Source organism: Dermacentor andersoni, chromosome 1, assembly GCF_023375885.2.
Source record: "Dermacentor andersoni chromosome 1, qqDerAnde1_hic_scaffold, whole genome shotgun sequence".
Lineage (NCBI taxonomy): Eukaryota > Metazoa > Arthropoda > Arachnida > Ixodida > Ixodidae > Dermacentor > Dermacentor andersoni.
The window spans coordinates 281,722,801-281,749,225 of record NC_092814.1 but is presented as its reverse complement, the minus strand read 5'-3'; the positions used below and the strand labels follow the sequence as shown (position 1 = coordinate 281,749,225).

The following is a 26,425-nucleotide window of genomic DNA, read 5'->3' as shown; positions in this document are numbered from 1 at the left end:
GCCCGCGAAGGCACCTAGGCGCTTCGAATTCCATAGGCTAGGATGGACGCTGCAAGTGAATTTCGTTCGCTTGCTCAAAAAACAAGACAAGCTTTCAGGAGTTCTCCGAGTGTCACTAAATGCCAGCTAAGTAACCCTTTTGTTACGGCGATGCAACATTAATCTACCACTTGTGGCTCAAGTATGGGAGAGGCCTTTGCCCTGCAGTGGGCGCAACCAGGCTGATTATGATGATGATGATGATGTGGCTAAACATTGCATTTACGAACGCTTATTACCGCATTGTAATGACCGATAGACCAACGTGCAACTGTTGCCGATGTGAAGAAAACACAAGAACGTCTGTTGCGTACCTGTCCTCAATACGACATCCATCTCATCTCTTTATAGACTCCACTAAAATGGCTTGTTTCTGAGACAATAATTCTGGGCCCGCCGCTGGTGACGAAAGCTATCCATGAACTACTGCATTTTTTGAAGTGCACCGGTATGCGTGAACGTTTAGGGTCCTCTTACGCATTCTCCCGCGTGCGCGCAGAATTCACTCTCCCCTAGTTTCCCCTTTCCACTCTCCCTTTCCCTTACCCATTGTGTAGGGTAGCAAACCTGACGTTCGCTTGATTGACCTCCCTACCTTCCTTCTTTTTCTGTCTCTTTCTTTACAACTTTGTGCAACTTGCGTTGTAGCGCCCCTAGACATGCCAGGCGTCATCTGCAAATGCGCGGTTCATCATTGCTAGCTAGCGCGTGCAGCCAGTACCTAACTGGAACATTGACGGTAGCGGTGTAGTAATTAACGATTCGTTAAAAAAACCGCTGTGTTTACCAAGAACGGGAAGGGCCGCTTGCTCGGTTTAGAGGCGATAGCATCGCAGCTCCAGGTACATCACTGCTGAACGGTTGCTTGCTGGGCTAGTTGGTTCATTGCAACGTATGTAACAGCGCGAAAAAATAAGGAAGGGGCAATTATGGAGACGGAGGGAAAAGAGCGCTGACTGCCAACTGTTTACTCTACTGCAGATGCTAGGCATATGTATACACACGAAGAGCCAGCAGGAAAGGAAAAAAAAGGGAGAAAGGAAAAGAGCAATAAGCATCAGTGGCACAACCTGATATCACCAAGCTCCTAATCGCCAACCGTCTAGAAACCTTAGCTCTTTTTTGGCCAATGTAATCGATGGTATGCTTACACATCCTTCTCCTGCACGATCAATACTGACTGCCTCGATAATCTCTCTGACGCACTGATCCTTCTGTCGAGAAACAATACCGCTTTTTTTTTTAACTCAGGCACACATGGCTTGGTACGATGACGCGTAGACATCACATTTACGGCAGGGTAAGCTAAGCTAGGCCTGATTATACCGTCACTTATGTTCTTGTGCTCTTTTAGTCTGGTGTTTTTGCATCTGCCGGTCTGTCCAATGTATCCGCGTCCGCAAGACAACGGAACGCGATAAACGTCGTTTCTATCGTCGTCCCTTCCTTATGTTTCGCGCTGTTACATAAGTTTCATGACTGTTCCCAAGCACGTTGAACGTCTTGGTGTGCGCTCCCGTCACTGTGCTTGGGAACCACGAGTCTTACCTTGCTCGCATTTTTTAAATGTGACTTTCATATTCTCACAAACGCGGAGCTTAAGCTCTCGAGAACAACCGCAATCCAATTTGTAAAGCTACTGAGCATAGACACCGACGAAAATTCTGTAGTGCGGTCACATCACACAGCAGATGCGGTAAGAGCTTACTTTTAAGTCGGCTTCGCCGCCCAGTATTCACGTACTATATGCAGGAGCAGAGCAATTCTAGTGAGGAGATTTTGTGCAGCGCTCGTCAGGGTGTGTGCGTTGACCACCTGTGTCTGTATAGGCAAGCTGCCCATATACTATAGTATGTCTGTAGGCACAATTGCCAAAGGCTTGCTAGTGTCATTTTCACTGCACTAATATTTGTATATTGTGTACAAAATCCCAGTCCTATGAAAGCTTGCAAGAGAAAGGTAGTATAAATAAATAAATAGATAGATGAATGAATGAATGAATAAATATATAAATAAATAAATAAATAAATAAATAAATAAATAAATAAATAAATAAATAAATAGGGACAGTTCCTGAGTTGTTCGACCGAAAGTATTTAAACGGGCAGCTCTATACCATGTGCTGCAGTTTGTGCACGTTGCTTGTTACTTATTCATTAAGATTATAATGCAAGACCAAAATATAATGATTCTCTGATCTTATTCAAGGAATTAAAATTGGCACCCCCTGCCTTTCTCTCCGCCAAATGAAAAAACGAAAAATAAAGCAAGATGACCTGTGTTTCTCGCGGTGTTTCTCACTTCTTGCAGTATCAAAATCAAAGTTGCACATGACCGCGGCGCATAAACTGTGCCTCGTCTTTGGCGCCGCGCTTACTTCTTTCTGCGTCGGGCGGGTGTTAAATTGGCAAGGGGCATCTGAAATTGTCAAGGAGCCCCTTGCCTGTTGGCAAGGGGCATCTGAGCTTGGAGGCGAAAAAGCGGCTTCTTTCTCGGCTTGCACGCTCTGCCCTCCTCACCGCGTACTTTTCTAGAAGACATACATCACTAAAGGGCGTCACGTTGGCGCTCTTTCCTTGTTCGAAAATACCCTATCTTGCAGGGCCCGTGTTCACAAAACTGTTCTCACGACAAAACTGTTCGTAAGAGCTGATGCTAGCCACTCGTGATGTTGTAAATATTATTAGCGAAGGCAGCCAGCCAATGACAAAGAACTTACGAAAGAAAAACTTTCTGAATCTCGGGGCGAATAAACAAACCTTTTCGCTCGTTAGTGCTCCATGCCGTTAGGTTTGGCTGGAATTTTCCCCCTACGTTTAGCGTAACAGCATTTTTTGGTGAGTATGGGCTCAGGCCCCTGATTGGCGTTTTTCTCTTCTTTTTTTGGGGGGGGGGGGGGAAGGGGGGTGATGGGGGGTTACATGCTGGTACACGCAGTGCGAAACGGGCTGCACGAGGTGAAATTTGCTTGACTGCGCACGACAGGCAAGTGAGAGCACGAGGAAGAGCAGGCATGACAAAGGCGTGCTATGAGACGTATCGGAACTGGTGTCCCTCGCACACGGACGCCACGTGCATGACCCCGAAGGCGTCACGAAGTGCGAAGAAGGAATCAGAAAAGCCTGGGGCCAAGTTCACAAAGCTTCTCGCTCTGTAAGTGCTATTTTCCATTGGCCGGCCGCCTTCACTATATGATATCTGTCCAGCAGTAGGGTCGGCTGGAAGTTGCGCTCACGAACAATTCTATAGCATAAGAGCTTTTTTGTGAAACTGGCCCTGGAGGGGAGCATACGCTTTCTTTTTGAATTATTAGTTCTTAAAGAGGGAGGGGGGCGGGGAGATCGTTTTTTTTTTCTGCTGTTGTCATTTTCTTTCGTTTAGTTTTCTTTTCTCGTTGGACTCGCTGGCTGTCTACGGCAGTTGTGGTGCGGCATACCTTCGAAGCGGGAAACGCCGGCAGTTTGCGCACTACAGCGCGCGCGGCATTTGCATGCGTGGCAACATCGGAGCGACCGCAATCGCATAACGCTGCTCTCACACTCCGCCGCAGGAACGGGCTGCATGCGGACATTATGTGAAAGCACTTGCGTTGTACAGTGCTCTCCAATATGGTGAAAGTTTTGTGAAGCGAACATTGATGATCGAACGACATCCGTTATACCTGTTGGCAATATCACAGCTCAGGGAGAACGTAACAAGTGCTGTGCACTTCCTGGTTACGCTGTGTTTTTAACCTTTCACGACTATAGAGCGATACCTAAAGCAATAATTTGGGCTGTGCTCTTTCACTTTTGTTACGTACACGTCCGTACACGGACGTACACGTGGTGATGCTGAGCCGTCAAAGCATCCAGCTACTTGTGGCTTACCTTGCATCGACCAGGGTACCAACAGCGGCTGAAGTCGGGCCGAGACGCGGAGAGATCCGGCACCGCATTCCTGATGCACAGCGGCAACACGGCTGCGACTTTCTTGGGCCACGAATAGTCGAAGAATATGGTCGTGAGCACAATCATCACGTACGGGAACATTCCTGAAATGGGAAGACTTTTTTTAAGGTCGCGACGCCCAGCGTGAGGAACAAAACGCCGATTCGCCCTTTAAGGTTTTGAAAAAAAAAAAAAGTAAAATCTGAAAATGAAATAATCTTGCTTTTAGGTATGCCGCTGCGATGACTCTACGTTGTCGAGATAAACAGACAGAAATTGTTATTTGTCTTGTCAGCAACGCACGACAAACCTGTTCTCTTTTTTTTTTTTTTTTGCACAGTGATGCTACGCGTCGTTATACCGACGCGCTTGTGTAATTAGATGCCTGACAAAGTTATTTCGTGCGCAGGTATGCCCGAGCTACAGAGGCGGTCGTTATAAGAATTGATTAAGTTATAGAAATCTACTACATATAACGTTCACCAGGTAGTATTTCCTATAGTTGGAAACCTGGGCCCGAATTCAAAAAAATGTTATTTCGCTATAACTGTTTCTAAGAGCCGATTCTAGCCAATCATGGTGGCGGACATATGATTTGCAAAGATGGCCAGCCAATGACAAAAAGCACTTACGAATGAAAAGCTTTGTGAAATTCACCCCTGGTGCCGCTATACTCGTATACAGGGTGTCCCAACTATCAGCCACCAAGATTTAAAAATATGCAAATTACCACGCAGCTGGACAGAACCAAGGTAATGTTTTTTGCCGTCGCTTGGAGATATTCTGATTATTTTTTCATCATCATCATCAGCCTGGTTACGCCCACTGCAGGGCAAAGGCCTCTCCCATACTTTTCCAACAACCCCGGTCATGTACTAATTGTGGCCATGTCGTCCCTGCAAACTTCTTACTCTCATCCGCCCACCTAACTTTCTGCCGCCCCCTCCTACGCTTCCCTTCCCTTGGAATCCAGTCCGTAACCCTTAATGACCATCGGTTATCTCCCCTCCTCATTACATGTCCTGCTAATGCCCATTTATTTTTCTTGATTTCAACTAAGATGTCATTACCTCGCGTTTGTTCCCTCACCCAATCTGCTCTTTTCTTATCCCTTAACGTTACACCCATCATTCCCATCATCCCATAATGCCATCATCAATGATGGGATTATTTTTTGCATTCCGCCTAATTACATAATTAGTCCTAATTAATCAATAAACTTCTCAAGTATTATAATTAGATGAAAAGTGTCAATGAGAAAATTGTAGAGTAACATGAAAAAATCCCGATACAGCTTTCTGTTGCTCAATACGTGATGCATCAAAATGTTCTTCCGAGCGCGAAAGAAGCCCGCGAATGCACGCAAAGTGCCTCGAGCGGCCAGTCGCGCGGCAAAAGGAGCTGAAATTTCAAACCGAACGCCGTGGGCCCTTCTACTCGCGGGCGCCGCGCTCCCAGCTGGAGAGTCGGCGTAAATCGCACAAGTGCGCCTATGTAGATCGCAGTGCTCTGACGTCACTCACAGTGAAACGTGACTTTGAGAATTATTCAAGGCAACATCAGTTAGTTTGATCTGTTCCTTCAATAGAGGATTTAACAGTTAGAGAAACACTATAGAACCTACATAACGAATGTCTGCAAGTCTTTGTTTTACTCCGTGCCGTAGGAAGGGGGACGCACTTCCGTTTCCTCCGCTTGTTCCCACGTCGTGCAGTCGCGTGCGCAGAAAACGAAACTATCTGCCATTTTCTACTGGGTTTCCATGCGTGATCGAGTTCTTTGATAAGCTTGCGTGGCGCCCAACGGATATATCCAATAAGTAAATAATAAGTAATTCGCAGGCCTTAATCCCGAGTTTAAGCTTAGCGCTTCAATACAATTGAGGTGTTTCCCTCCTGAGTATAAATTAGCCAGGGACGTCCGTCGTAGGTGTGGAACCAGTCCTGTTTGTGCGCTCGCTTCTTGGTGTTGTAGGTTAAACGAGAGGGGCTTCACGAACCTTGGAACCAGTGGCATCGCGTTATGAAAAAAATCTTAATAAGGTTATTTAGTTTGTTCAAGAGGGAATACAGCTTTAATTTAGCTCATGTCGCCTAAATGAGCTACTTAAAATTCTGTATAGGGCATCTGATTAGGTGAATAAATAATTCATTGCATTTTTATAATGTCCGCATTGCGCTAAGAAAAGAAACGCATTTAAACGGTTCACTTATCTTGCTTTTCCTATTGTCAGTATTTTCGAACACCTCAGCTAGTATACTCGTAGAGCGCGTTCATTCGTTGGACCTCCAAGTGCATGTGCCCGAAACGGGGTAAGATGTGACACCGACAGCCCGAGTTCGCTGTTCGTTAGAGTTAAAATATCCGTCTAGGCACTGAAATGTATGGGTGCACGATCGGTGGCTCAGATGTATGCCCCATCTAGTGACCGAAACTCGGTGCACCCCAGCTCCGCGGCGAATAATCTACTGCTACTGCCGGCTAGCCATTCACTGCCCTTAGCGTTGTGTAAGTATTCGCTGCAGCCCGCATAGTCAGTCATAAAAAGCACAACCCCGGTCCAGTTGCACGTATACACTTGCTTCTGGCGAGATCACTTGTGTACAGGGTGTTTCAGCGAACACTTTCGAAAATTCCTATAGGTTGCCTGTGGCAGATAGCACAATTCTAGTCCATGAGCTGGTCTACTCGAAGAGGCGGACATTACTTTCACAAACAATTGAAATGCATAATCGACTAATTATCAAAATTTCATTAATTAAGTTTTTAACTAAAAACTTCATGGCCCATATTGCAATTACAAATTGTAGCCGTGGAGTTTGCAAGGCGGATCCACTTGGAACGAATTCTCAGGATGACACCAGTTTCGAGATATTAATTTCCGAAGTTTGCGGAGAAATGCATTGGCATCCCATTTATTTTCTTATTAAAATGTCGTTTTATGCATTCAAGCACAAAATTAACTGGAATGCCAATGCATTTCTCCGCAAAGTTCGGGAATTAATCTCTTGAAATTGGTGTCATCCTGAAAATTCGTTCCAAGTGGATCCGCCTTGCAATCTCCACGGCTAGGCTTTGTAAATTGCAATATGGGCCATAAAGTAATTGGTTAAAAACTTAATTAGTGAACATTTGATAATTAGTCGATTATGTATTTCGATGTTTTGTGCAAGTAATGTCCGCCTGTTCGAGTAGACCAGCCCATGAACTGGAATTGGGCTATCTGCCACAGGCAACCTTTAATAAATTTTGAAAGTGTTTGCTGAAACACCCGGTAGATTTAAGGGAAACTACCGCATCAAAGCGCGCCAGTTATTGCAGTCTTCTGGTTGGCGAAGCGAACGCACCGATTGCGAACATCCTGGAGTTCATGGTGTTGAAGAGGACGCAAAAAAGCACTCCGACGGGCCGCACTGCCGTGCCAATCATGAGGAAGCCCACGGTCAGGTCTAGCAGGAATCCGCCCCAGTGGACTACGTACGTGTCCACCTGCTCTTCGGTCATTACCAGCCTGCATTTTGTCACCCGAGCGAGCACTCTTGAAACTGCATGAAGTTGAATCACACACACACATGCTCTCTCTCTCTCTCTTTAGCAAAAAAAAGTGCCTCATACTTTTCTTGAGACACTGCTATGAACAACAAACACGCTCACGTGCATTTTCAACTGTATAGTATACATGCTTGGAATCGTGAGAGGAGGCTCTGTTGTTGTCTTGCTCACGTAAGGTGGTACATGGAGTGACAATTGGGAGAGGACCGCTGTGATGCTGGAGGAGGTGCTCTATATATATATAGATTGTATTGAACACTACAGTACACGGCGCTGAGACGTGGTGGGAGATGTGGCGCACGGATCCGTGCATTCGTATGCCTGCGCTCCTGCGAGACTAACGTCGGCAGTGGCTCCCGCCACGTATACGAGTATATTGTGAAACACAGTAGAAACTCGGAGGGCGTGAGGTCATGCACTACGCGCCTCCGTAAAAGACATCTTGCTACGTGCGCTGTGTGGAACGTTAAAAAAGGCCTACTTATATGGAATACCAAAAAGAGGAACAGAGTGCTTACACCATCAGTGTCCAAACTTGCTATTCTTCAGCCCCCTAGCAAGTTGAAAACAATTTGTAAGATTAGCAATCCACTGCTGAATAAGACACGCGCATGCAAATAATCAGCATGGGACACGTTTTGCGAATTGCGGGGAAGCAGCTGTGCACCAATTACCTCTTTCCTGTGGGAAGCAGTATTTCTCTGGATGGCGAGCCGCTGCCTGAGTGATAGATGAAGATGGCACCGTAATAATGGTAGGAAAGGACGCGATGGCTGACTGGCTTTGCATTGTAGCACGTGTGGGGGCGAGCTGTTTCTCTTCTTTTTTTCAGAAGACCACGTTTTATGGGTACGCAGGGACGAAATAACAAGATTAATAACAGAAGCAGCGAAAATTTCAAATTTGGGCACTGCGTGCTCGAGCAGTCCGTCCCTCTCTTTGTCAGGTAAATAATCATCATTTCTGAATGTGTCCTAGTAAGGCGCCTTCATGGTGTGACTGGGGTACTCCTTGACCATCGTTGGCTCTTGCGCCATAAAACAGCATACATCTTTATAGTGTGACTGTTCTTCTTTTGGGGAAATTTATACCTGCATCAATGCAAAAAGAAGGCCATATCTCAGCGAATGGCATTTTGTTATGGCATATGGGCGTCGTCAATGTATATACGTATGCCTCCGTTTCAAATAAATAATTTATTGAAAGTTAGCGCTTGGTGTTGTGTATTCCTTCTTCGTTCTCGTCTTTTCAAGAACTTTGTTACTATGTTACTGCTGACATTTACATGTCTTTCCTATGCATGTGCACTGTAGAAGATTGTAACGTTGATGCAAGACGCCTACGTCTTAAATATATGCTATTAAAAAAGGAGAACAAATGTTATGAAATGTACGTCGTTTGGGCATCGATAGAAGCATGTTGTTTTACATAGCTGCGAAATTAACGGTCGGTTGCAGTTCTAGTGTTCTTGCCCATTCTTCGCGGTGAAATTATTCCTGTGCTCGACCAGGATATGTGAATGCAAAAAATAGTCAATACCACATATTGCGCACAGTAATAACGCCGCACAGACCTACTATGTGCACCGATCCAGGAAAAATTGTAACTTTTTGTCAGTCAGTGGCTTGATGAAAGAGGTTAAAAATTTCGCAGTTGAGTACAGAGTGCAGCCGGGTACACCAAACCCCCTGGCAACACTTTCTCATCTCCGGACGGACACAGTCCCTGCAATCCTTTCTGCCATCGGACGACACTGAACCGACGGGTATATACTACTTTGAGATTCGTTACGTATACCCACCGTACAAGCTTTTACTCAGCAAGAGCCCAGACTATCTTTGGAAGGTAGTGTCCGAGTTCGAGTGCACTGGTTGCCCGAGATGATTCGCTTATTTTTTCTCTCACCTAGAGTACTGACAATCCAGAGATAGTCCGGGCTCTTGCTGAGTAAAAGCTTGAACGGTGCGTATACGTAACGACTCCCAAAGTCCACTATAGATATAGATCCACTATAGATATAGATACGTCCACTAGAGGGAACGACTTCCGCAACCACACGTTTTCCGGAAGAATGATTGTATTTTCACATCATGAGTCTTGAGTTCGTTTTACGCTGAATATGTATAACGACGAGAAGTATATATCCTAAGGGTAACTATGGGGCCACTGGACCTGCGCATGATTCGACGACAACGCTCTTGGAGTCTATCCAAGGGTCATGTATTCAGGACTAGTGCCGAACGCCATCGACGTACTGTCAAAAAGGCCCTCCCTTCTCCCCCCACCCCCACCCCAGCGCGATATGGTACCGGATGGCCGTACTCCCTACATTCACTGCCTCATGCCTCATGGTCCATCACACTGAATTTTAGCAAGCATTTATTCTCACTCTTTCTCAGATGTGTAGAAAACTACTGTGATTAGGCTTGACCATGAATTTATATTTGCTTACTTTCTTTCCTTGTAAACGAAATAAAAAGCGTATTTTAGCGTCAGATAAAGGCTGCATCAGGCTATCGCAAACACTGACGATATGAGAACATGCTGACGTACTTGAATAGATCAAAGACCCAGTGACGTGCCAGGCCATCCATGGAGTGACCTCCGATCCAATCCCTGTCAGTCTTCTTGAGCCCGGCGATGAAGTACACGAGAAACACCTGCGATTGTGTTGTGCTTCATTAGTTACTGCAATATAGTGAATCTCTGCAATGGCGAAGTTGAGAGTGAGCAATGATTGCTTAGAATATATAATTATTTTATCGCCGTGTGTGAATCACCATTCAAAAAGTAATAATCGAAAGGGGCAGTGTCGCTCGAAACTGAAGCATTGATAGCAATAGAAAAGTATTAGACAATTACACGAAGTAAGGTTCGTAGTTTTATCGGGCGTATAAATTGCAGTAAACACTCGCTTGCTAATTAAATGAACAAATCACGGCTGCGGCGGCCGCATTTCGATAGGGGTGACATGCAAAAACGCCTGTGTATTGCGCATTGAGTGCACGTTAAAGAACCCCAGGTGGTCAAAATTAATCCGGAGTCCCTCACGATGGCGTGCCTCATAACTAATCGTGGTTTTTGCACATAAAATCCCAGAATATTCAATTAATTGAATAAGTATGTTATGCGCGCACAGGATAACATGAACAGGTCTCACTCGATGACCGCGAACGCTCGCTGTCGTCACAACGCTTCCGCGATGAAGAGCGCGAACAGAGGGGAGTGAACGCTTATGCTGCCTCACTTCAACGCGTCTCTGAAACTTGAGATTATGCGACCTCTAGCACTAGGCGCGCGGAGAAAGACGACGCAAATGCAGCCACCCACCTAGGATTGCCCAGCATTTGCACCTGCCGGAGATTACCTCCAAGATAGGGCGCGGTCGGTCATCATCATCATCATCATCATCAGCCTGGTTACGCCCACTGCAGGGCAAAGGCCTCTCCCATACTTCTCCAATTGCCCCGGTCATGTGCTAATTGTGGCCATGTTGACCCTCCAAACTTCCTAATCTCATCTGCCCACCTAACTTTCTGTCGCCCCCTGCTACGCTTCCCTTCCCTCGGAATCCAGTCCGTAACCCTTAATGACCATCGGTTATCTTCCCTCCTCATTACATGTCCTGCCCATGCCCATTTCTTTTTCTTGATTTCAACTAAGAAATCAAGAAAAAGAAATGGGCATGGGCAGCCGCGCGGAAAGCATGCAGGGCCACGGTCGGGCTAGCGGAAGAGATGCGCGCTCACCTCGCCTCCCCCCCTCCCCAGCACGCGCTTGATCACAGTACCATGCGTTTACCTGTGCACGGCCGGGCTAGAGGGGCGATGGGCGCGCTCTTTCTTACTGCGTGCTTGACGAGGGAACAATAAGGTGAATTCTTGACGGCTGGTTGCCCCGCTCGCCGAATGGTGGCGCTTCGACCCAACCATACCTAACCATACCTAGTGTTCCTGTACATGCTCCCATATATAGGAACACTACAATGCACGAGACACGGGCGGCCGGGATTTGATGCCGCGTCCTCGTGCTAGCAGCGCAACACCGTAGCCGCTAGGGCACCGCGCGGATATTTTTCATATCTTATATATATATTAGTTTATCGTAAGCTTATTTTTAGTCATTAGCTATCTGATTTATTCAATAACCTTCACCTTCTTTCTCGATTTTGCCGTTTTTTCTGTGTCTCCCTAAATTTTAGGCAGCTCATTGACCTCAGTTCTTTTATTCGCGTAAAATCTTAGTTCCGCTCATTCGTCGGTTCCTGACGTTCCTTTGGCCTGTATGTATTACCTAAATTCCCAGTAGGTTGGTAACTTCAGCTCTTTCAACCGTCAAGCTTCCGAATGGAACGTCGGGCCTCACATTCATTCTATTTTCCTTCCAGTGGAGGGCACCTTGAGTAGTTGTCGCAGCTCGTTTGATCAACTCTCCTCCCTTCTTCCCTCCCATCCCCTTCCTTGTCGTGTTCTTGTCTGTTCTCGTCCTCCTTACCTCTCGCACTTCAGTGTATATTTTGCATAGCGCAAGATAAACAGCCTGTTCCAAGTCAGCGTTTGTGTGTGTCTCACTTTCTTGTGTCATTTCCTGGCGCTGTTTTAAATTTAAAAATAATGCTCCAAATGACGCAATGCCCCCCCCCCCCCCAACGCCGCCACCTTGAGAGTGCTTTATCATGCGACCTTCAACACTGGGCGCGCATCAAGCCATCATCCTCCTCGGCTCACCCTCGCATGCTTTCCCTCGCACCCACAGCATACGGCGAGCGGGGCGCCATAGGATCCCATTGCACTTAGACTTCATGCTGAACCTCACGGCTACGTCGACGTCAACGGTGACAATGAAAATTTGCTTGGAATGTCCATATAACAATAAAATAAGACTGCAGATACTTCGTTGCATTCGTTCTTTTGTTGAATATTCCGTCACACCACGACGCTACACAAGTCGTTACAGGTGTTGCTGTCGGTTGGGCCTACAAGGACCTACAAAGGCTCACCGCTACCGACAAAGAGCCTTGATGCACCGGAAGAACACTGCCTTGCTTAAGCTTTCTTTTTTAAATTTTTAGCGGCGGCAAGTGTTTTCACATTCGCATCGCGCATCAGACACACGAGAAAGCAAGAATGGCGAATGTTTTATCGCGCCGTTAGCTGTAGGCAACTGCGGCAATGAACTGAAGAGAAATCAACGGCAGTAATGGTAAGCACCGCGGCATACGGAAAGTTCTACCTTTCCTTGTGGACCTCAGCAAACTTATAATATCATACATACATTTTATTATTGCGATATCAGTTATACATGTGCGCCCGAGGCGCATTCGCTCTGTCGCCGTTGTGGCCGTCGTGCTGTCACAATATCGACGCGCATGCGTGACCCGCGCATGGAGGTTTAGAAGCTTTCCAGAGGCGCGAGAGACGCATAATGCGTCTGGCTGAAAAAACGAGGAAGCCAAGGACGAGGACGTCACCTCGTTCTCCGCTCAATCGACTCGGCAGTGAAGCCAGGGTATGAGGAGGAACGAAAGAGAGAAAGCAGTGATGTTAACCAGAAAAACGTCTGGTTAGCTTCCCTACGCTGAGGGAAGGGAACAAAGGGATAGAAAAAAGAGAGAGAGGGCAGAATAGGAGCAGTAAATTCATGCACGTGCGCAGACGGCACTGCGCAGTCAAAAGCGTTCACATATATGCCACTCGTCCTCAAGAAGCATAAAAGTGCCTTCGCGTGCCTTGTGGGCCGATTAGCGATGGAGACGGTGTTAGAGTAGTGCTGGTTCGAACAGTGGCCGATCGTCCAGTCGTCACAATGCGTTGGAGAGTGTTTGTCTTCGTGATTGAAATCGAGGACAGTAGCACATTAAATGTTCGATGTTCTCTTCACAGCCACACACATCGCACGCAGCGCTGTCGGTCATTCCAGTTAGTGTAATGTTAGTCTACCCAAAGGCAACTCCTAACCATAGCCGACACAGAAGCGAGGCCTCGTGTCGGTGAATTCTGGGTGGAGGTCGGAGTTGCAGTAAAAGGTTTAGTTCGAGTCTGGTGGCACCTTAAAGGGACACTAAAGGTTACCATGAAGTCAAGTTAAAGTGATAAAGCAATGCTCTAGAACGTACCGAGAAATTGAGGTAAATGCATGACACGATTTGAGACCCCCCAGCGACATTCTGGTACTAGCCCGATGACGAAGGCACTCCTCATCATAAGTTATGTCACTAGTACTCAACTACTCGTATTAAAAAGATCATTTCATTAACTTATAAAACGGAAGAAAATGCTACTTGTCTACTTCTATTCGATTCTAAGAAAAAATAACATTTTGACATTACCCTTCAGTAGTAGGGGTGGTCGAAAGGTTTCGTTTTCGCTCGACTCTGCGCGCTTGACTCTGCGCCGCGCGTGCTTTGTTTCGTTGTTTCAGTTTCAGTTGTTTCGTTATCGCGTCGTGCTGCGCTGGTTCTGCTGGCTCGCGAAACTTGCATTGGAACAAGCAGCGAGAATGCCACGTCCAATGTGATGTCGTGGAATGCGCGAACGGTCCGCGGAACTTGGCCAAGGGCAGTTGCAGCGGCGAATCCAACGTTACATATCACTGTGTGCCAATGAGTGAACCTCTCCGTTCGAAGTGGTTAAGTGCCGTACCTCTGCCACATCGCGTTGGCAAAGAGCCGAAAAATCGCATAGTGTGCTGGCTGCCCTTTCGTCTAGAGGATTACGAGTTCAACGCCGACTTACTGAAGTCGTGTGGAGTGCCTTTCAAAGCAATGCTTTCCCGTAGCGCTGTTCCGTCGGTCTTGCCTGCATTCTCCGAAGCGCAAGAACAACTGTAGGTCGAAGATGTGGCGGTGAGTGCGGCATTTAGTTTTCACGAAGGAAAAGCTACAAATGTGCGAATATGTACAGCCATGACATACAGTTACCATCGTAGTAGTACGCAACGACGCCGGCAGCGCGAGCCCTCCGCAGCAGGTCACGTTCATCAGTGCTTAAATAACTGAAGTCGAGCCCAGCATCGCGAGCCAATGTGTCGTTGTCATGGTCGTCCATTGCAACGAGCGTCAAAGTTGGCGTCATAAAATAAAGAACCAGCTTATCGTCGCGTGCTTTCCCTTCCGCTAGCCACCATAGTTCCGCTTTCGCGCTGCTGTCGGCTCTGTCTTGGCTCTGTTTCTGGCCGCGCGATTGCGTTTTGCGCGGAAAAGCCGTAGCGCCGTCTGCGGGCGCCATTTTACTCACCGACGGCTCAACGTCAATATGAGACCATGACGTCGCCACTCCTCGATCGGAGGGAAGGCGATTTGAACTGCGCTAGAGGTACGCGGACGCTTCAGAACGCATTTTCTCTTAAGTATCTTCTTCGCAGGAAACAAGCGTTTCGAGGTTTCTGGGATGGTATTTCAACAGTCCACGTTGACTTAACATTAACCTTTAGTGCCCCTTTAAATTTGGGATGTTCCACTTCGCTAACAAGAGTGTGCCTGCCAGGTGGCGAAGCTGCCTGGCAGTGTATCTCATGGAGAGTGGGATGGCACCGCAGTAATCTTGATGTGACGCTCGTGATAATTTCCAGTGATCCTACAATGGCCAGGTAACCACTATAAAGGCATTGTGGGGCCTTTCTGATGCTAAAGCATCAAATGGCCCATTGAGCGAAAGGCTCGGCGTCTGTAGCAACTAAAGGGCACCTAAATTCCCATTGGCTGCGACGCCACGTCCCGTGCGCGCCTCGACGCAGCAGAGTGAGCGAACGGGAACACCTGCTGCTGCGCCAGCTGTTGCGTGAGGGAAGAGGGCATCGCCACGGTGCCACATATTTCTCTGGTTCTCGGAGGCCTATGTTAACCGTGCGTTCCTTGTACACACAAGCTCTCGCCTGCGTTCGAACTTCGCCTCAGTGATCGCTATGAAGAATTTAATGTATAAAGAATAATAAATTGCAAAGAAAGAACATTGGTGACAGTGAGTTCCGAACCTACGACCCCACGCTCAGAAATCGAATGTGTTGCCCACTGGGCTAAACCAGCACCTCCTAGATAGCAGGCCTGTGCACTCTGCTTTATGACATCATGTTACTCGGACCGAAATTTCTATTGCCAAGCCCGGCGTGGCGAAAGCAGTGACGTCAAAATCACCGGGGCTTACCCGGGAGCGTCCCCTTTAAATTCTCTGGCAGTCGGGCAAAGTAGCATGACGTCATGGTTCGAAGCGCACTGTCTTTGTGCTATCTAGGAAGTGTTGGCCAAGCGTCCCAATGCGCTAGCTTGCCCGCGAGGAAATCAAACTCGAAGGACTATTCAGTGGCGTTCAACTGAACATTAATGCTTTCGCATTCACAAGTCATAGGAAGCGCTTAGCTGTCCTCGGATTTTTGTTTCACGTGATGGTGAAGTTTTGCGATTTCGTATGTCAGTTGTTCGTGAGGTTCTCATTGGAGAACCCGCTGCTCACTGCAAAGCCGTCTTTGAGCTGGAAAACACGACCCATGACTACCAGGACTCATTGTGCCAACGAACTGCAGTGCATCACCAAGAGCTGCGAGTTATGTCTTCGTAGACGTCGTGACTAGTGATGTCTTGAATTATAGTGTAATTTTCTTGGTTAGTCGGTATAACCACAACACCGCCAGAACTATCTAGCCTTACAGAGGCGTGCCTGCATTTGCTCCGCCCGAGAATCTACTTATACCGTGTAGGGATAAAAATGCATATAAATAAGCAGTTCATCGCAACATATAGTCCACTCGGTATCCGATGAGGATATCAAGTGCATTGCGCGATTGGAAGAGTTCAGCATTACTTTGTTAACTTCGCCACTCGTTCAATAGGCCAGTATCTTTAAAAACTTCAGGAGCAGACGAAGCACCTCTTCCGTGAGAATCTAGTGACTTTCCGGGAAGATACATTCTTCCATGGCGGCGCGCAGATACACTTTAAGTTTCAGTCAGTCAAGGAGAATCTTGCCCTCTTTCACGAATTCTAGGCATGCTAGTAAATAATATTTAATATCACCATGGGCATGGCAGAACGGACACGTTGGTGAAGGCAACAGTCCTATCTTATGTCGCCACGCCGCCGTTCTCGCTGACTGGGCGCGAACACGGTGTACTAAGGACACTTATGATATACCTTTGGCCACGCAGGACTGATGTGGCGGGGACCGCAAGAAGTGAAATGGTCGTCTTGGATACTCGCTAGATGTTTTGTGGGGCTCTCGCCGTCGGTCTGTACGTTAGTGCTTGCTGCGCACGACTGTCAGCTTCTTCATTTCCGGATACGCCGATGTGCAGATGGAAGCCACTGAAAGTCCTGATGAAATCCTAAACGGCGTAGATCCTTGATGTTGCGTGACTACCGCTTAGGCAAATGTCCTGAAATCCTCGCTGGAATACCTGGAGTGCTACCGTATACAGTCCGATACTATCACTACCGTTTGTATTGGGCACGATTTAAGTTTCAGCAAGGCAGTTTCAAATGGCGTACTTTAGCTGGCCGTCGTAGAAACAGCCCGCATAAGTCGGGCAGCCCACGAGGCTCCTAGGGACGGTACCACGAAAACTGAAGCACTAGCATCTTGTTCCACGTCAACAAAGCCATCGGTTAATACTTGTAGGTTATGCCCATACGTCTTATCTAAATGCTTTAGCACTAAGGACTTGGCATGTGCCAGGTGTGCACTTGGTGGTAATGCGAAGAAATTTTTTGATGACATTCTACATACTGAAATGACTACTACGGCTCCGGCCTCTCTCTTCCTCGTGACAAATTAATACCAAGTGAGTGTACTGAGAGCAGCGAAAGCACATGATCCGGTTCTTCTTCGGAGACGTTGGAGTACAGCTCGATCTTCCCGTGTCGGACTCGCTCAAGTGACAAAGTTGCATCAATAGTTTTTGAAAAGCGAGAAGACCCAGAGGGAGCGATGCCCATCAGTGTGGACGTGCGTGTGATTGTTGTAGTTCTCCTACAAGAGGAGTACACTAAGGTGTTTTAGTGCAGACAATGGTAAGTCACTTTCTCTGAAGCCTTTGAATCGTGAGATACACTTGAGGACGGTTTCATGGTTCAAACACCTTGGAGGAAACAACGGCCTGGCCACAGGTGCGTACCCTGGTGTAAAGGAGGTATGATGGGCAGACGGTCGTACTGAATGCCGTGCCAGGCCGTTCTATGGGAAGGCTGGCGCGGTGGTGTGAAGGGGTCCGGGCAAAATCCCTGAGGTGTACTTGCATTGTCCCAACGGTAATGTGCATAGTGATTGTGTAGTCTTGAGCAATGACAATAGTTTCAACTATTGATGCGCTGCACGGTAAGCCAAGATATATCCTAAGAACTTGGGTATGGATACTCTGAATTGCACGCATATGTTAGATTTGCAGATGTTGGACATCATCTTTCCTCCCCTTCTTCCTATCTTTGATCTCTATGTTTCTGTCTCCTCCTTTCTGAAGCGTAGGAAGGCGTTGTGCCCCTTCCGATGGCTGTTGCCAGCCTGCTCCTCGCTTTCCCTCTCCTGCGAAATGTATATATGCCTTCAAAACAAATAGTAATAATAATGACAATTCTTTCCACCAAGGAACTTAAAGAAATGACAAACAGCAGTGAGCCACTTTTTCATGTAGTTCACGTGAGGAGTCTCCAAGAGAGGTCTCTGTCAATCGCAACTCCCAAGAAGCTGTGACTTCTGCTGCACGATGCCATTTGTCCGTTCACTGATATCCCGTAGGCAGACAGTGCCTTTCTCGCAAATTCCACCACTGAGCACTTTTGACAGTACATCTCTGGTTCCTATTTACGAAGGTAGCATGATGTCAAGGTTAGGTTCTGAAGCCTAGGGCGAAGCTGAAGCCGTGTCAGACCCGTCGCCCAAATAACGATGTTTTCGGTGTCGATAGATAGTCGAACGGAGCTTGGGAAGTTCTCGACGAGCCCAGTCAGATTGAAACGCGTTGCGATGGACTTCCGACGGTGAATCGCGCGGTGTGTACAACTCGACGTCAAAGTCAATCGACGTCAACTCGACGTCAAGTCGGTGCGTGTGGGAGTCTTCAAAAGCGAATTCGTGGCGACCTGGGTAGAGCGCCTTTGATTGCTCACTCTAGGCTAGAGAACAATCCGTCACGACAGCCGTCTTCCGGGGCAGCGTTCTACCTCCCGCCGCCGGCATGAGCATTGTGAGCACAAACACTATAGCGTTCCTGCTGAGAAGCTGTATTCATAAGTACCACACAGTGGTGCATAAATGTGACCCGAGCGGAAAGGACAGTACACTTCCAGTTACAAGCGCTGGTGATTTTCATTGGGTCTCATATCGTGCACCATTGAGGTGCGACGCCTGAAACGCTGGTGGCAGCGCTCCTCATCATTCCAGTGTTGTGAGAACGCTAACATAGCTGCCAAAGCGCCGATTCTGCTGCGCACCAGCAGTTGCCTCGCATGCTGTGTGGCACCACGTCGCCCCCGCGTGTTCTTAGAACATCGTCTTCTGAGCAAATCTAAACCTTGATATCGCTTTCAATTCTTCGCCCTTCGGGTGCAATTGCCCAATTATATTTATATTGATACATGCATATTGCATGTTTCTTGTGGACGATCCACGCGGGCACCCAGACGAAGACGACGAACGCTCCCTGGCTCTCGAGCTGTCAGCTGAACTGGCCAGCGCTACATTATACTTTGTAAATATACTTTGTAAATAGTCTCCAGTTGTTAATCCTTCGTTCACCTAACAATATAAACGCGGACAATATGAATACCGCGTAACGCATTAACGAAGTTTTGTTTTTACATGAAGTATTGAAACGGTCTCACGCATTTCGTTCTAGTTTCGTTTGGATGCAAGTCAAAAGTAGACACCTGTGAGGATTCACTGTGTATATCACGACGCGCCGATCACTTCCTGACGACCAGCGCACTGGCACGAGCGCCTTTGGCCAAGTTTCTGCACATTCGTTAATCGCTGTAATGGACACTAGCGTCCTGTGTTTAGATCGTAGAGAAATTGCCTGTCGCGGCAAATGACAGTTAAGATGGTCTCTGGCCCACGCACAAGAACTGCTCTTCGAGGGGATCAATGAAAAGAATAGGGAAGATGTAGAAAACGCAATAAATTTAGAAGTTTCTGCTGTCATTCCTGTATCACTGCTTGACATTAACGCAAAAGCGCTTGACATGATAACACTTGACATTAACCACTGCAGTACAGTAAAGGTATCATGGTTCCAGTAAGGGGAAAAGACGCGAGCGCAAGCAGGAGGAGGACACGGGACGAACGTGTCCTGCTTCTACATGTGCTTGAATCTTTTCACCTTGCTGAAACCATCATTCCTTCACGGTGCACCAACTTGCCCAGCAAAACACCCTTCTTAACAGCAGTGCAAAACGGCTATTAGGCTGTTTTCTTCGAGTGGCTGGAACGAGTTACGGCCATGGAGAAGGAATTGAATGGAATGGAAAACTTTATTGACTCTTTTAAAGCTTTAGCGGGTCGAGGCCGAAGTCTTCATTCTTGAAGCTTGGGTCCTCTTCAGCCATGGATGGGCCCCTAGTCCAGGGCTCCACTTAGCCGGGCCGCCTCGCACGCGTGCGCTATTAGAGCTCTTTGAGCCTCTAGCTCGCGGCTGGTGAGCCAGCTCTCCCATTGCTCCGCACTTGGTGTTTTGTGTTTGTGGAATGCCTGGTTTCTTGTACACTCCCATGTGATGTGGTATAATGTTGGTTTAGCTCTACACCACGGACAGGTTGCGCTATACTGCGTGGGGAACATCCTACTTAGTATGTGTAAGTTTGGGAAGGAGCGCGTTTGCAGTCTCCGCCATCCTGCGGCCTCCTCCTTTGTTAATGCTTTATGTGGTGGGGGATATTGATATCTTAGCCCCTTATAGAGGTTTAATAGCTCTGAATAGCTGTTCCCGCAGTTGATCTGTGGCCCCTCTGGGGCGGTTGACGTTCCTGCTCGGCTGGTCATCCCTCGAGCTAGGCTGTCTGCCCCTTCGTTGCCCCTGATCCCTGCGTGGCTTGGTATCCAGATAATGTTATGTGTGGGTTGTCCCTCAGCGATTGGAACTCTGCTGAGGATCTTGAGCGCCGTGTTACTAATTCTGCCTCTTATATAGCTCCGGCACGCCTCTTGTGAATCTGTTAGAATATTGAGGGATATTCCTGTTCTATAACCTTCTTCCGCTGCCAGTGCGACAGCAATTTCCTCTGCCTCGGTTATGTTAGCCACCTCGGCCGTGAGTCCTGTGATTAATTCTCCTTGATTATTTACTACTACCACTGCCGCGTTGTTTTTGTGTGCTTGTGAGTATAGGGACGCATCGGTATAGACTGTATTGTCCCGATGTCCCATCGTCTTTTCGTAAAACTCTGCCCTAGCCTGTCTCCTACTCGCATGGACGTTTGGGTCCATGTTGCGAGGGATAGGTTGTATGCGTAGTTTCTTTCTTAGTGGGTCTGGTATTGTGGCCCTGCTACGTTGTGGTTTTTCTACTTCCCGACCTAGCTTTGTCAGGAGCGCCCTTCCCGTTGTTGTATTGCTGAGTCTTCGTACTTGTGCGTTAAGCTGGCATTCCCTTAGTTCTTCAAAAGTGTTGCTGATTCCAAGTTGCATGAGTTTGTCGTTGGATGTGTTCCTTGGGAGGTGGAGAGCTGCTTTATACGCTTTCCGGAGGATGGTCTCCACTTGCTGTTTTTCGGTTTTGGTGATTGCATGGTACGGCAGTGAGTATGTGACCCGGCTGACTATCAGGCTGTTGACCAACCTGAGTGTGTCCTCCTCTTTCATGCCATATCGCTTGTGTGCCACTCTGCTAATCATTCGGCCCACCTGTCCTGCTGCTTTGTTTAGCAGGCAGATTGTGTGGCTGCATTTCCGGCTTCCTTGCAGCCACATGCCGAGGATTTTAATCATCTTTTGTTCCGGGATGTTCTGTCCTTCTAGCCTTACTTCGAGCGGGGCATCAGTGGGGTGTGTGCCCACCCTGAGGAGTTCAGATTTCTCCGTGGAGCATCTGAGGCCTCTTTGCTTTGTGTATTCTTCGATGCAGGCGGCAGCTTCTTGTAGTGCCTCTTGTTTATCCCCTAGTGAGCCTTGAGTAGTCCAGATCGTTATGTCGTCCGCGTACATTGCGTGACTGATTCCTTGGATCTTGCTAAGTTTCTTGGTAAGGTTGACCATTGCTATGTTGAAGAGTACTGGCGAGATTACTGAGCCCTGCGGAGTGCCCTTGCATGGCGTTTGAAAGGCGTCACTCCGTAGGTCTCCCAGGCCTACTGTCGCTGTTCTGTCGGTTAGGAAGCTTCTGATATAGTCATGGACTTTCTTCCCGCAATTAGTGGTGTTAATCCCCTCCATAATGGCGGCGTGGGACACGTTGTCAAAGGCTCCTTTGTTGTCGATGGCCATGACCACGTTTTCCCCGTGTTTCGGCATTGTCTCGAGTACCTCCTCCTTTAGCTGTAGCAAGATATCTTGGGTAGACAAGTTTGCCCTGAAGCCGAACATGGTGTTGGGGTACCATCCTCCGTCTTCAAGATGCGTTTGGATTCTTCGGGTGACTATTCTTTCGTACAGCTTGCCTAGGCATGATGTAAGCGAAATTGGTCTGAGATTTTCAATTTGGAGTTTTTTGTCGGGTTTGGGAATCATCACCACTACGGCGTGTTTCCACTCCGCTGGTACTTTGCCTTCCTCACATAGTTTGTTGAGGTAGAGGGTGAGCTGATCAATTGCTTCGTCGCTGAGGTCTCGAATTAGCGAGTTTCGGATTTTGTCCGCCTCTGCTGCTGTGTTCTTTGTTGTAGCCCATACAGCCTCGACGACCTCTTCTCTTGTGATGGGTCGGTCTGTAGTTGAATTTTCTTCACCCTGGTAGTCGCCTCGGTAGCCTTCTACCGAGATCTTTCCGTAGCATTTTTCCCGTACTGCTTGGAGCAGTTGTTCTTTGTTCCTTCATACTGGTGGATTAACCTCTGAATGGATTTGCTGCTTTCCGCCTTGCTCTTGCTCGGATCCATGAGTGTTCCGAGGATATACCATGTTCTGGCTGTGCTTAGGGTGCCATTCAGTGAGGTACTAAACTGCTGCCACCCCTGCCTTGCCAGCTGCGTTGCATACTCCTCTGCTTGCTGAGTTATTTCGGCAATTTTCTTCTTAAGCTTTCTATTTAGCTTCTGACGCTTCCACCGCTTGGTTAGGCCTCGTCGTGCCTCCCATAGCCTGAGGAGTCGTTTGTCCACTTCTGGTGCTTGTTCTGTTCGTTCCACTTCTTTTGTGTAGAGATCTCTTATTTGTCTGAGTTGATGGCTCCAATCCTCTGCCGAGGTTATGTCCCCTTTTAGCTGTTTACAGTGGAGTCGAAATGCATCCCAGTCTGTTAGACTTGCCTTGTCAATCTTCCTCCTGATGATTTCTGCCTCTGTGCTGACCCTGATGATGTAGTGGTCGCTGCCGAGGTTTTCTTGCAAGTTCTCCCATTCGACTTGCTTAGCGCCCCTGACAAAGGTAGGTCGGGACACGTGTCCACGCTTACGCTATTGCCCTGTCTGGTGGGTTGGCTTTCATCTGTGAGTAGCTCGCAGCCTATGTTTTCTGCAGCTGTGCAGATACTGCGCCCTTTCTTGTCTTCGATTCTACTGCCCCACTGCGGACTCTTCGCATTGAAGTCTCCTGCTATTATTAGGGTGTTTTGCCCTGCAAGCTTCTTCGCTTCCGCAAAAAGCTTAATGAAGTTTCCTCTGTTTTTAGGTGGGCTATATAGATTGATTACGAAAGTGCTCTTAGCGTTCTTTTTCCGTTTTGGAATCACTTCGGTCACTATATGTTCTAGCTGTGTGTCTTCTAGTTCCTTATGTGTTATGGTTGTTATTTTGTTGCTTATTAAAGTCGCTGTTCGTCCATTTTCCTGACACGTATATCCTTTTAGGGTTGGGATGCAATTTGTTTCCTGTAGTAGTATCAAATCTGGTGGATTTCCTCTAGTGTTAATGAACTGTTGCAGGAGCCCTTGCTTGCGCTTGTAGCTCCTGCAGTTCCACTGCCAAATCTCTAGTTGGTTTGGTCCTGCCATGTTGATGTATTGGTGTTGTTATTTGTTCCCTGGGATTCTGATCCAAACCTGCGCTCATTGTAGAGGCGGTCTCTGGCGTCGTTTACTGTTCTCTGTGTAGTTTGATTCTTTACGTAGTTGTGGAAGCTCTGGTCTTGCAGGGCTATCTTTTGATTTAGCTGCTGCATTTGCTGCTGCATTTGCTGCATGAAAGCTTTGAGGTCTTCAATTGAGGTGTTCCCCTCGCTAGTTTGCGTGCTCTCTATATGTTGCTGCGGCGGTGATGGCGCCCTAACTGGTGAGAAACCTGCCTTTCTCATCTCTTGCATTTCCTGGATTAGGTCGTCTATTCTTTTCCTGAGCTGCCGGGTTTCTTCGCGGCAGAGCTCAAGCTCCTTTTTAAGATTACTGTTTTCGGCACAAAGCCTCTTCTAGTTTTCTGTCAGCATGCTTGTGTTATTGGTTATGTTGTTGTGCGGAGCAAAAAGCGTTTTGGGAGGGCCGGCTCCCCAGCTCACCTTAACTCCGCCGCTTTTCTTCTGCTGTTTTGGCTTCGCCCTGGTCTGCTGGCCCGCGCCGCCCAGGGGTGGGTAGGACTCGTCCCTCTCCCGGCTTCGGCCCTGGCCTTGACTGTGGCTGCGCCCTCGGCTGCGGCTCCTGGATTTACTCCGGTAGTCGCTCCGTCGCTCTTGATCTTCATTCCGGAACCAGCGCGGTCGCCTTGCTCCGCTTCTGCTCCTGCTGCGTCCCCGCCGCTGCTGGCCCTGGGGTCCCCATCGTAGTTCGTTTGTCGACTTTAGGCGTTGTTTGCAGTCCTTTGTGCCCGCCGCGTGGGAGCCCCCACACAGCAGACACTTGGGTGTGCATTGATGATGTTCTTCCGGATCTTTCTGGCCACATTGCTTGCAAGCTCTGATCCCGGGGGTCGGGCAGACGTCCGACCGGTGACCTTGCTGGCAGCAAATATAGCAAACTTGCCGCGTTGGTCTGTATGGATAACACCACATCTCTCCCCCGTAGTACAAAACTTGCTTGGGGAGGATGGGGCCATCAAAGGTGATAACAGCTGTGCTAGTTCGGCCTAGCATTCTCGCCGCTAAAATCTTCACCCCTAGCGTGCGTGTTAGTAAGTTTGTCTTGAGTTCTTCGGCGGGGGTCCCCGGGTCCACCCCGTGAACGACCCCGCGCAGCGTTCCCTCCGGCGCCGCCACGTGCGCGTTGACTTCGTAGCTGTGCTCACCAATCTTCAGTTGCGTGATTCGCCTGACTTGCTGAGCAGCACTTTCGTTGTCTGTACTAATTATGATGATGTTTGAGCCCGTGCGGAGCCGGATGATGAGGTCTTCAGCCCTGCATCCGTGTCCGGTGGCCGCAACCACCGCTCGCGCCACTTGGTGTGTCTGCAGGTGTTTCACTGCCAGTCCCTTCGGCCGGAGGACTATCTTTAAATCATCTCTGGGGAGCGGAGGCAGTCTCCTCCTCGGCGCTCGCTCTCCCTCTCCTTGCTTGGCCACAGCTGGTGCGCCATCTGTGCTCTTCGTCGAGTCTAGGGAATTTTCATTCCCTAGCTTCTTTCCCGCCAAAAGTTCTGCTTGTCCGCTACGTTGTCGTTTTCTTTGCCGCTTGGATATGGCGATCTCCCAATCCGCGTCTGTGTCCTTGCCTTGATTTGCTTGTGACATTGGTGTCGCTGGGGTGCTGCCTTTCAGGGCTTGAGTAGTTACCGCTGCTCCGTGGGCGAGGGTCTCCCCGGCGGCGTCGCTGAAATCTTCATCCATAATTTCGTGTGTTTCCGCCATGAAACTTGTCGAAACTTGGGGTGGTAGGTGTGCTAGGTTGGGGTTGATGACTCGGGACATCGCTCCAGGCTCCTCTGCCGCTGGCCGAGGCTGGGAGGGCCGCGGAGCCCCGCTACCGTGTTAGGCCTAATGAGCCTAGCTTCTGCCGGCCATGTAGGGAATCTTCAAGCTCGAGTAAATCCAAAGATAGTGGACCCACCGGCTCGAAAATGGTGTCCTCGTGGTCCGTTCCGCTTCCGGCGTCGGTTCCGACCAAAATTTGGACGGTCCAATTGGGTTAGACGGATCAAAAATCCCGAAAACTACGGAGCGCATGTGAAGCAGCAGCCAGCAGCCCTCGATCTTCTTCTTCGTCCCCGCCAACAACTAAGAAAACTTGGCAGGTGTAATAAGTCGAGTGAGGAGAGCTGCAGGCCTAAATGTAGCCGAAGCCAGTTTAGGCGCTCGCAGACAACATTAGCAGCAGCAGCAGTATAATTTCTCATCTACTTTCGTTCGTAAAAACTTAATTATTGAGTGTCCTGCAGATTGATGACCCGGGCTCAGGTCTCCATTTTCGGGACATTCAGGCCTTCCCTAGTCACCGCTTCGTGGACCTGCTGGACGACCCGGATTTGGTCAGCGAGGGTGGAGCTGTGCCCTCTTAAAACATTTCACACCCTTTGGGTCGCATCTTGTCTCACAACAATAATCGTCATCTGTCTTGACCGCATTTGCTTTCTTTGACGCTACGAGCCCGGTACTTCCAAGTCACGAACGGTGTGCGCGTTATCAGCGTGACACAGCATTCTCGACAGGAAAGTAGCAAGCGCTGAGTTTTGAAGAAAGGAAACGCAAGCAAGGCAGATGACGATTATCGTTGTGGAACAAGATAAGCCACAAATTGTGTAAACTTTTTTAAGAGTGTATAGTTCGCGTGTTATCGCGGAGAGATCATAGCCCTGCGTATGAACTTAGTTTGGATTCATTTGTACACGCTGCGATGTTTTGCGATAGCTTGTTCCTAGTGTTCGAGAGTCGGCCAGACGCTGCATATATATACAGGGAAACGCCGGTCTCTGT

General features: G+C 48.3%; 1 protein-coding gene across 1 annotated transcript in view; it reads right to left on the bottom strand.

The window, feature by feature from the left end:
- The window catches only part of GC (gamma-glutamyl carboxylase), a 108,574-nt gene that overhangs the window by 47,165 nt on the left and 34,984 nt on the right, over positions 1–26,425 (bottom strand). Inside the window, exons 5-7 of the mRNA XM_055063497.2 lie at positions 10,074–10,180; positions 7,316–7,479; positions 3,909–4,072 (exon numbers count right to left, since the gene is read on the bottom strand). Of these exons, the coding sequence (XP_054919472.2) occupies positions 3,909–4,072; positions 7,316–7,479; positions 10,074–10,180 (435 nt within the window). The remainder of the gene's footprint in view (positions 1–3,908; positions 4,073–7,315; positions 7,480–10,073; positions 10,181–26,425) is intronic.